This window comes from Schistocerca cancellata, chromosome 8, assembly GCF_023864275.1.
Source record: "Schistocerca cancellata isolate TAMUIC-IGC-003103 chromosome 8, iqSchCanc2.1, whole genome shotgun sequence".
Taxonomy (NCBI): Eukaryota; Metazoa; Arthropoda; class Insecta; order Orthoptera; family Acrididae; genus Schistocerca; species Schistocerca cancellata.
Window position 1 is genome coordinate 88714577 of NC_064633.1, and position 12239 is coordinate 88726815.

A 12239-nucleotide genomic window follows, 5' to 3' on the forward strand; every position below is an offset into this window, starting at 1 on the left:
GAGTAGTGAATCCCCTGAGGACTTTAATAGCTGCACATAAATTTTAGTTTGTGACTTAATGGCAAATTTAGCGGAAGTGCGTACAGAAATTGAGCTAGCCATGAACATGGATGTATGTCATTCTTCGAGTTGCGGAAGATCTTAAATTTCCGAACAGTCAAAAAGTGTTTATAGTCAAAGTTTTCGCCTCGTGGCGACAAAGACCTACCGCGTCTGTCCCAGTCCGAATCTCGATTATTGTAAAGTTCGCGCGCCTGGCGTTCTCTTGTTGCATCCCGTAAATGAAATAAATTACTATCTTCAAAACCCGCTTCTATCGCTGATTCCAAATTTCTTCTACCGTCCTTTCCTACGATTTTACTTTCAATTTGTTTGACTTGATTTCCTAATGCCTCAGACTCCCTTTTAACGCGTTCACTAAATTTTCCCTGATTTTCAACATGTTTATTTATGCTCTGGCACTCTTCGGTTTCTGAAAATGGCAATGGTGCTGTATCATCTGAATCTCTGTCCCCATTTAAAGTAAGATTTGTCAATTTGTCTGAAATTTCCTCAACTCTTTCCGATAAATTACCTATTTGTTCTTTCTGTTTATTTACGTCTTCCGTAAGTGTCGCGACTCGGGTTTCAGTATTAACACATTTAGTAGTTAACTGTTCATACTGTTGTGTTAGGTTATTTAATCTGTCATTTGGTACGGATTCCTCGATTCTCTCAAATATTTCTTCCTTATCTTTTGCACGTTGTAAATTTAGCTCTGAAAATTTCTGTACTACCACGCGATCTCTTTCTTCCTGTTCTCTATCCTGTTCCCTTTGTCTAATCTCTACTGCAACTAATCTATTATTGTGAGAATTCAAAATCGGTTGTACTTCTTCTCTAATTTCTTTCTTTAATTCATCTTTCATGTTTTTGAACCATGTCCCTGTTCGTGAGCCTAACTGTGTTTCCATTGTTCCCATATCAGTTTCTAATTCAGATCGTAACTGTGATCCCACTGCTTTCATCTCGGTTTTAATTTCTGTTTCAATTGTTCCTATTTTTGAGCATAACCGTGTTGTCATTTCTTTCATCTCAGTTTTAAATTTAGATTCCAACTGTGATCCCAGATTTAATATTGCACCCATTAACCGCTGCATATCTTCTGTCGTTAATCTCGTATTCTGAAAATTCTTTGATTGTGAAAAATTTTGAACTATTTCCGGACTATTTTCGCTGCTTATTAAATTGTTTTCCACTTCATTATTCATGATACTGTTTTCCTCTGTTGGCGAGTTCGCCATGTTAACAATTTCGTCATTATCACCATCCATCATTTTTGCCTTTTTCATCGATCGCGTAATCATTTACAAAACATACAAAACTCGTCACTATACAAAATTTATACACAATGACACTTTATCACCAACAATATCAATCACACGAAATGCTTCCTTCAAACACGATTAACGAACAATTGAAATAATTGCACTAAATCGTCAAACGCGTACACAAGGCAATAAAAATTAAATTTTGAAAAATACCATTAGAAGAATGTCAATTACCAAATCTACACATGCAAAATAGACTACAATTACTAAACTACAAATTACTACAACAATACTACTGTCTATTTTTTTTTTTTTTGCAATCAGAAGAATTCCAAGGAACGATCCGAAGCAGCGGTCGCCACGTGCATGGGGGCTTTATTTTTTTATATATAATGAGAATGCAAATATTTTTGGTAGCTGTATGTCCGATTACGCAAGTCTCGTAAACGGCTGGCCCTGACTAGTTTTAGTACGCAATCTGACTGCATAGAATAACAACAAACAATGAAAGAAAATTTTCGTTAACACAGTTAATTAATTAAGTCCCCAGCAACTATAAAACCTACGAAACAACAAACACAAGTGTAGCTGTTCTGTATGTGGTAGTATGACTCAACGCACATCTGGCACCGTTCTTCTTCAACAAGACAAGAATTTTTAAATACCAATTATACTGACGTGATAAAAGAAAATTAGAAATACTATAATTGCGCAAGAAAACCAGAATTACACTCTAATACAAGAACACACGCCAGATGCTTTGTTGACTGAACCTGTAATGACACATTATTCAGGTCACTGAAAGAATAAAAGAATAAAAGAAAATACCTCCATATATATTGACGAAATGCACTCTGACCATTACAATATCTCCATTAGAACAACATCTGGTATCTCTCCCATCAAACCACTGCATAAAACATGGAACAACACTCTCCACTACCACGTCTCACTCTGACTTCACGACAAGCAGTGTTCACCACAACTTCTCGGTAAGAACTGCTTGTCGCTGCGTCTCCATAATCACTGCCAGTGGAGGCGGCGGAACAATACTCCCTGGCGCGATCTTTGGCGCTGTGGCTCAGTGTAGCCACCTTTCACCAGGTCATCCCCGTTTTCAAGAGAGGGACGTCGAAGAGATGTGCAAAACTATAGACCTACATCTCTAACGTCGATCAGCTGTAGAATTTTGGAACACGTATTACGTTCGAGTATAATGATTTTTCTGGAGACTGTCCGCCCCCGGTAGCTGAGTGGTAGCCGGCACGATAGCTCAGCGTGTTGGGTCGGAGGGTTAGCAGCCCTCTGTAATAAAAAAAGTGAGTTAACCGATCAAAGACGAACTTAGACGGATGTCTTACGACGTCCACCCCGAGCACATACAACGAACGAATACGAACAAAATGAGACTTAAAAAGAAAAAAAAAAGTGGTCAGCGCGACAGACTTTCAATCCTAAGGGCCCGGGTTCGATTAACGGCTGGGTCGGAGATTTTCTCCGGTCAGGGACTGGGTGTTGTGTTGTCCTAATCTTCATCATTTCATCCCCATCGACGCGCAAGTCGCCGAAGTGGCGTCAAATCGAAAGACTTGCACACGGCGAACGGTCTACCCAACGAGAGGCCCTCGTCACACGCCATTATTATTATTATTATTGTTCTGGAGACTAGAAATCTACTCTGTAGGAATCAGCATGGGTTTCGAAAAAGACGGTCGTGTGAAACCCAGCTCGCGCTATTCGTCCACGAGACTCAGAGGGCCATAGACACGGGTTCACAGGTAGATGCCGTGTTTCTTGACTTCCGCAAGGCGTTCGATACAGCTCCCCACAGTCGTTTAATGAAAAAAGTAAGAGCATATGGACTATCAGACCAATTGTGTGATTGGATTGAAAAGTTCCTAGATAACAGAACGCAGCATGTTATTCTCAATGGAGAGAAGTCTTCAGAAGTAAGAGTGATTTCAGGTGTGCTGCAGGGGAGTGTCGTAGGACCGTTGCTATTCACAATATACATAAATGATCTTGTGGATGGTATCGGAAGTACACTGAGGCTTTTTGCGGATGATGCTGTGGTATATCGAGAGGTTATAACAATGGAAAATTGTACTGAAAAGCAGGAGGATCTGCAACGAACTGACGCATGGTGCAGGGAATGGCAATTGAATCTCAATGTAGACAAGTGTAATGTGCTGCGAATACACAGAAAGATAGATCCTTTATCATTTAGCTACAAAATAGCAGGTCAGCAACTGGAAGCAGTTAATACCATAAATTATCTGGAAGTACGCATTAGGAGTGATTTAAAATGGAATTATCATATAATGTTGATCGTCGGTAAAGCAGATGTCACACTGAGATTCATTGAAAGAATCCTAAGGAAATGCGATCCGAAAACAAAGGAAGTAGGTTACAGTACACTTGTTCGCCCACTGCTTGAATACTGCTCACCGGTGTGGGATCCGTACCAGACAGGGTTGATGGAAGAGATAGAGAAGATCCAACGGAGAGCAGCGTGCTTCGTTACAGGATCATTTAGTAATCGCGAAAGCGTTATGGAGATGATAGATTAACTCCAGTGGAGGACTCTGCAAGAGAAGACGGTCAGTAGCTCGGTACGGACTTCTGTTGTAGTTTCGAGAACATATCTTCACCGAAGAGTCAAGCAGTATATTGCTCCCTGCTACATATATCTCGCGAAGAGACCATGAGGATAAAATCAGAGAGATTAGAGCCCGCACAGAGGCATACCGACAATCCTTCTTTCCACGAACACTACGAGACTGGAATAGAAGGGAGAACCGATAGAGGTACTCACAGTACCCTCCTCCACACACCGTCAGGTAGCTTGCGCAGTATGGATGTAGATGTAGATGTAGAATTTTAATGGATGAGAAAATGGGTGTTAGTGGGCCAAAAGCGCTCGCGACTGGTTTGAGGAATATTCCGGACAATTCCAGCGACTTATTTGGCCAACAACATCGCCCAACATGAATCCCATCGAACATTTGCGAGTAATAATCGAGAGGTCAGCTCGTGCACAAAATTCTCCACCGGGCAAACTGTCGCAGTTGCGAAGGGCTTAGTATTTCCGCAGCGGACTTCCAACGATTGAGTCCATCCCACGTGGAGTTGGTGCACCACGACGGGAAGAAGGAGGTCCGGCACGATGTTAAGAGGTAGCCAAGAATTTTCTCAACTCTATAGATTTCCAAATAGGCTAAAAACGAGGGTCACTCCAAAAGAAATGCACACTATTTTTGTAAAAATACTGTTTTTGTTCTGCTTGTGTGAAAGATTTGCAGTGTGTAGATACATTGTGGTGTCACCGCCAGACACCACACTTGCTAGGTGGTAGCTTTTAAATCGGCCGCGGTCCGCTAGTATACGACGGACCCGCGTGTCGCCACTGTCAGTAATTGCAGACCGAGCGCCACCACACGGCAGGTCTAGAGAGACGTACTAGCACTCGCCCCAGTTGTACAGCCGACGTTGCTAGCCATGGTTCACTGAGAATTACGCTCTCATTTGCCGAGACGATAGTTAGCATAGCCTTCAGCTACATTTGCTACGACCTAGCAAGGCGCCATTACCAGTATAATTATTGAGCTCTATTAATATATCATCAAGAGCGATGTTCTACAAATGTGGATTAAAGTTAAGTATTCCAGAAGCTACGTACTTTTCTTTATAGCATTCATTACGTATCCTGTTTCAGACCTCACGCCAGCCTGCGTGAGCTTATAGCGTGCATTTCGGTCCCCTTCAAACAAAACAGTGTTGGCCTTCTCGCTTGTTTTCAAACTTAGTTCAACCTGTTCCCGTGAGTGGCACCGTCACAGCATTGTCTTTAAGATGGCCGCTATACTTGACGTTCGTCAGAAGCAACGTGCTGTCATAGAATTCCTGTACTGTGAAAACGAGACAGTGGGAAACATCCACAAGAGGTTGCAAAAGGTGTATGGAGATGCTGCTGTCATCGCAGTACAGGTAGTCAGTGGGCAAGCAGAGTACTTGATGAAAGGGGGCACAGCAATATTGAGCATTGTCCTCGCAGTGGCAGGCCTCGTACTGCACACATTCGAGACAATGTGCAGAGAGTTAACGAACTGGTGACTGCTGAGAGAAGCATCACAATGAACGAATTGTCGCGCTACTTTCGGATAGGGGAAGGTAGTGTTTGCAGAATACCGAAAGTGTTGGCGTTAAAAAATGTTTGTGCCAGGTAGGTTCGTAGGATGTTGACACTGGCTCACAAAGAAACAAGAATAATGGTATGCAGCGAACTTTTGGAACAGTCCGAGAATGGTGGGGATGAATTTCGTGGAAGAATTGTGACAGGTGATGAAACATGGCTCCATCATTTTCACCATAGACGAAGAAGCAATCAATGGAGTGGCATCATGCAAATTCACCCAAGAAAAAAAAATTCAAAACCACATCTTCTGCTGGAAAAGTTATGGCTACGGTGTTTTTCGATACCGAAGGACTCTTGCTTGTGGACATCATGCCAAGTGGAACCGCCATAAACTCTGATGCATATGTGACGACACTGAAGAAACTTCAAGCTCGACTGAGTCGTGTTCGACCACATCGGCAAAAGCAGGATGTTTTGCTGTTGCACGACAATGCACGCCCCATGTCAGTCAAAAAACCATGGAAGCGATCACAAAACTCGGATGGACAACACTGAAACACTCGCCTTACAGTCTTGACCTGGATCCATGTGACTATCATTTCTTTGGGAAACTGAAAGACCCTCTTCGTGGAACAAGGTTTGAAGACGACGACTCCCCTGTGCACGCTGCCAAACAGTGGATCCAACAGGTTGGCCAGAATTTTACTGTGCGGGTATACAGGCGATGGTTCAAAGATGGCGTAAGGCAGTTGAGAGGGATGGAAATTATGTGGAGAAATTAAAATATTGTTCCTAAAGCATGTATCTACACACTGTAAAACTTTCAAACATGCAGATTAAAAGATGTATTTAAAAAAAATAGTGTGCATTTCTTCTGGAGTGACCCTCATACGTTGTGTTCGTAGTCTGTCGCCTGATAAACGAAGTAAGATCCTACGGAATATCAGACCCGCTGTATGGATGGATTGAAGAGTTTTTAGCAAACAGAACACAGCATGTTGTTCTCAATGGAAAGGTGTCTACAGACGTTAAAGTAACCTATGGCGTGCCACAGGGGAGGGTTATGGGACCATTTTCACAATATATATATATAAATGACCTAGTAGGTAGTGTCGGAACTTCCATGCGGCTTTTCGCGGATGATGCTGTAGTATACAGAGAAGTTGCAGCATTAGAAAATTGCAGCGAAATGCAGGAAGATCTGCAGCGGATAGGCACTTGGTGCAGGGAGTGGGAATTGACCCGTAACATAGACAAATGTCATGTATTGCGAATACATAGAAAGAAAGATCCTTTATTGTATGATTATATGATAGCGGAACAAACACTGGTAGCAGTTACTTCTGTAAAATTTCTGGGAGTACGTGTGCGAAACGATTTGAAGTGGAATGATCATATAAAATTAATTGTTGGTAAGGCGAGTGCCAGGTTGAGATTCATTGGGAGAGTCCTTAGAAAATGTAGTCCATTAACAAAGGAGGTGCCCAGAATGATATTTTCACTCTGCAGCTGATATGAAACTTCCTGGCAGATTAAAACTGTGTGCTGGACCGAGACTCGAGAAAAAAAAAATGGCTCTGAGCACTGTGGGACTTAACATCTGAGGACATCAGTCCCCTAGAACTTAGAACTACTTAAACCTAACTAACCTGAGGCAGGATTCGAACCTGCGACCGTAGCAGCAGCGTGGTTCCGGACTGAAGCGCCTAGAACCACTCGGCCATTACGGCCGGCCGAGACTCGAACTCGGGACCTTTGCCTTTCGCGTGCAAGTGCTCTACCAACTGAGCTACCCAAGCACGACTCATGCCCCGTCCTCACAGCTTTACTTCTGCCAGTACCTCGTCTCCTACCTTCCAAACTTTACAGAAGCTCTCCTGCGAAACTTGCAGAACTAGCACTCCTGAAAGAAAGGATATTGCGGAGACATGGCTTAACCACAGCCTGGGTGATGTTTCCAGAATGAGAGCTTCTGTAAAGTTTTGAAGGTAGGAGATGTGGTACTGGCAGAAGTAAAGCTGTAACGACGGGGCGTGAGTCGCGCTTGGGTAGCTCAGTTGGTAGAGCACTTGCCCGCGAAAGGCAAAGCTCCCGAGTTCGAGTCTCGGTCCAGCACACAATCTGCCAGGAAGTTTCAACAAAGGAGGTGGCTTACAAAACACTCGTTCGACATATACTTGAGTATTGCTCATTAGCGTGGGATCCGTACCAGGTAGGGTTGACAGAGGAGATAGAGAAGATCCAAAGAAGAGCGGGGGGTTTTGTCACAGGGTTATTTGTTAAGCGTGATAGCGTTACGGAGATGTTTAGCAAACTCAAGTGGCAGACTCTGCAAGAGAGGTGCTCTGCATCGCGGTGTAGCTTGCTGTCCAGGTTTCGAGAGGGTGCGTTTCTGGATGGGGTATCGAATATATTGCTTCCTCCTACTTATACCTCCCGAGGAGATCACGAATGTAAAATTCGAGTGCGCACGGAGGCTTCCCGGCAGTCGTTCTTCCCGCGAACCGAACAGGAAAGGGAAGTAATGACAGTGGCACATAAAGTGCCCTCCGCCACACACCACTGGGTGGATTGTGGAGTATAAATTTAGCTGTAAATGTAGTCCTGCCACGTGGATCGAAATAGAAATTGGGAAGGATTGGACGAATTTGGTGCCATATTAAGTTCACCTGCTGGAGTATGATGTTTCCAGCAAGCAACACTGTTAAGGGGCTCCGGAAAGGCTCAAAATCGTGAAAAGTTCAATTTTTACTTTTTTGCGTTTTCTGAATCTGCAGACTATTACCTTTTAATAGATATATAATTTATTCAATTCCGAAGACTACAACTATTTTGAAATTTTTTTTGAAATGTGTTCTATATGGGCGTGACCCACTGTGGCGCTGTAAAACTGCTGTCAAATGGCGTTATTATTAACGTCCGTGTTCATCAGGTACATTTTAGTGATGTGAGATAAAGTATGTGTTGTGGCTAACCTGTGATGGTTCAATATATATCGCTGGTGTGATTGTCGATTGTTTCATGTTTATTTACTCTGTCGTTATCTCGAAAATATTCGTAATTAATTCTGTTTCTTGAGTCTCTGTTTTGTTGAAGTATAATAATGAGTAAAAGTAAAGTTGCTGTTGCGACTTTCAATGATGGCAACATTGTAAGGTGCAAGGTATTTAGAAATATGGGAATGAAGATAGGTTCTAACATGGTACGAGCGATGCTTGCTTTAGACAAGGAACGCCTTCGGGCTGCAAACAGGGCTGTAAAGAGTCTAGAAATACAAACAAGAGTAATCAGGAGGAGGAACAAGAGGGAGCTGGAGGAGGAGTTTGCAGATGATGAAGATAATCCTTCCTATGGACCTGGAATGCACTAAAAAGTTAATCCAATCTTTGTCGCTCGATTCCCAAAACTTTTATTTTCTCATAGTAATTACATGTTTTCTAAGGATCTTCCAAACATATTTGTTTCAAACTTTCAGTAAATGTTACACAGTACCTTCTGCATAATTTAACACAGCCTTTTTCCAAAAAACTGTATATTTTTGAATATATAAATAAAAAATTGCAAAAAAATGTTGTGAATTTTCATTACAATTGAAAAAAATCATCTTTAATAACTGAACTAACATTTTGTAAAATCTCTGTGTTAAGTTGTAGCCCATATTCCAATAAATAATCTGTAAAAATTTCAACTTCCTACCTCAAATACTTTGTGAGGAAAGATGTAATTTATAAGCGTTATTTTAACATTGCAAGTATAGGGCGTTCCGTAGCCCCTTAAAGAAAGGGTAATCGCCGAATACCAACTGTGTGGTGTCGTAGTGGGATGGAGGGGAAGTGACTGACACTTGGCGGGCAGCGTGGGCGTGTCGCCTCTGAACAGGCCAGCAATCAAGAGGGCACCGGGAGGCAGCAGGTGCGACGGACCTCGACGTCGCGAATCGGCAGCGCCTGCGTGGCGGCGCCTCTGGTGGGGACGGTTGTGGGTGGGGGAAGAGGGGGAGCGGCGGCCGCGGGCGGCGGCGGCTTCGGCGGGCAGTGGCTGCGCGACTGCCGGCAGACGCAACCACCGGCCACCGCGGCGCGAACGGCCGGCGCAGCTCCGACGCACGCGCCACTCTCCGGCGGCGACGACGCCCGAGGACTTTCTCGTTACCGTCCACGGGGAACACCTTAGAGAACAATCACGAAGAACGAGAAACACCCGTATGACGTTATCACATTACTCGATATTCTCGGATCATCTGGCTGCGATAGGTCTTACAGTGTTACAGCGCGACATTAATGTGCCACGACAATTTCCCGAGCTCATTCCTCTTCCGAAAACCTCTCTTTCGTATAAATGCTGGTATTTTTCACAGCGTTAGCATTCTCCGTCTGCGACCAGTCCCCGCGCCTGGGTGAACCGGCTAAAGTAAACCTGTTGGCGCCGTGTGCGGGCCTACATATCGGTACTTCCGCGTCTTCTCGTGGATGAGTCGGAGCAACGACCTGTGTCTGCGACGGAACCTGAGGACAACCACAGTGGTACCGGGATTGACTGCTGGCGAGTGGCGTCTGCAGAAAAACGCACTGCTCTTCCAGCGAAACAAACTTTTCAGTTCCCAGTAGAGTGTGGTTGACTGAATGTGTGGGCTACACCAATCCTGAAACTATAAATAGTTATGTACATGCCGAAACGTGTTCGTTCAGGACAGTTCAGGACGTTTTAAAATAATATCCCTTGCTTTGCAGTGAGTGACATTGCCCGATTTCTATTTAGTTTTACCTGATGTAGTTTAGTAGCTGCAGAAACAGGATAAAACCCAAATAGATAAGTACATTAGTTACGTGCATGACGGCACAGTCAATAGTATCTAACGACTACATTAATCGTTCAGAACAATTCAGGACGTTTTAAAATAATATCCTTTACAGTGAGTGACATTGCCTGATTTCTATCTGATGTAGTTTAGTAACTGCAGAAACAGGCGAAAACCCAAATAGGTACGTACATTAGTTACGTGCATGACGGCACAGTCAATACTATCTAGCGACTACATTAATCCACGACTGTAAAGTTATTACTTTTGTAGATAAAAACGGCCGTAGAAAGGTATTATTTTTGTTACCGCACAAGTACAACGATAGGGCGCCTTACGTTCATAGTCACAGACAGACACTGATACCACTTGTATCGAGGATTGCCAAAGAATGCGTGTTATAACTCAGTAGAAGTGGGAGGATATGTCTGAGGGATTCTGTGTACTGTTCCAGCAGTCTTCTTGATAACGTATTAAGTCTCACCCTTTACTAACCTTTCTTTTCATAAAAGACATTGTGACTTCGTAGTCTGGTGTGTGATATCATCGTCGGCTGTTGCAGGTACTAAATAAAGTAACTGTGCGAACGATTTTACTTCTAACATTTATTATTTGTCTGCAGTTTATCACGATGGGAAATATACACAACAGAGAGCAACATTAGACGCCGTGGTGACCTACAAAACTGCAGCGTTTGTACGTTCAGTTACCTAAGAGAAACAAGGCAGCAGCGACCGATCCCGTAACCTTGGCTAGGAGATGAGAGGAATCTGATGTAAACAAACGCTTTCGCAACGATCAGAGAGAGGAAAAAAGAAACGACTGTGGCTCGGCAGTGCAACTGGATGTGTTTAGTAAGGAACAGAAGGGTATCAGGAATCTCCAGTGGCCGTCGGACGAAAGTACAGTGGACCGAGGGAAGTTTTACGAAATACAGATTATAAGCGAAACCAGTGCGTAGTTAGGGGATTTCACGCGGCGGAAGTGAAGTTCGGAAAGGAGTCGAGCGTGTGAGGAAGGCGATGTGTGACGGCGGCTGCGACCTGGCCAACGCGACGGAGGCGACGGCCGTGGCGGCGGCGGCGGCGGCGGCGAGCGGCAACTGGACGTGCGAGCCGGCGCCCACGCTGACGCGGTCGTCGACGGTGCGCGCGGCCGTGCTGCTGGCGCTGGCGGTGCTCTCGTTGCTAGGCAACGCGGCCACCATCGCCAGCATCCGGCGGCGGCCGGCGCGCCAGCCCTCGGCGGTGTACGCGCTCATCCTGCACCTGTCGGCCGCCGACCTGCTGGTGACGGTCTTCTGCATCGCGGGCGAGGCCGCCTGGAGCTACGCCGTGCAGTGGCTGGCCGGCAACGCCGCCTGCAAGCTCTTCAAGTTCGCGCAGGTGTTCAGCCTCTACCTGTCCACCTTCATCCTCGTGCTCATCGGCATCGACCGCTTCGTCGCCGTGCGCTACCCCATGCGCGCGCTCGGCACCGCCAAGCGGCTCAGCCGCCTCATCGCCTTCGTGTGGGTGCTCAGCATGCTGCTCAGCATCCCGCAGGTAGGCCGCCGACCGCCAGCTGCTGTACGCCCGCTCTCTAGACCACCGACACTGCTCCTTCGGTACATACAGTGTGGTTACAAAAGTTATGGGATACCTCCTAGTGTCTCGTCGGACCATGTTTTGCCCGTTTGAAAGGTATGTGCTAAGGTCTGATCAGGGTAGCTCCAGAAAATAGTCGGTAGTTGCCAACCGCACGGTTGAACGAGTATAATATCTTTGAGTAGGAGGTTCTTTGGTGGTTAAGAGAGCCGGGCGCGTGCAGAAAAAAACACAGGAGTCGCAGCTGGGTGCCCGGAGGAAGCAGACGTGTGGTGGGTGACAGCTGTAAGGCAGGTCGCGCTCACTGCCCCAGATCAAACCTTAGCACGTAAATGAGAGAAGCTGTACAGGGCGTTACAAAAAGGTACGGCCAAACTTTCAGGAAACATCCCTCACACACAAATAAAGAA

The 12239-nt window shown here is 45.0% G+C and overlaps 1 protein-coding gene across 1 annotated transcript in view; it reads left to right on the forward strand.

Moving 5' to 3' along the window:
- Positions 1-12239, forward strand: part of LOC126095384 (gonadotropin-releasing hormone receptor-like) — an 825102-nt gene that overhangs the window by 100440 nt on the left and 712423 nt on the right. Inside the window, exons 2-3 of the mRNA XM_049910188.1 lie at positions 9325-9592; positions 11435-11787. Coding sequence (XP_049766145.1) covers positions 9325-9592; positions 11435-11787 — 621 coding nt within the window. The remainder of the gene's footprint in view (positions 1-9324; positions 9593-11434; positions 11788-12239) is intronic.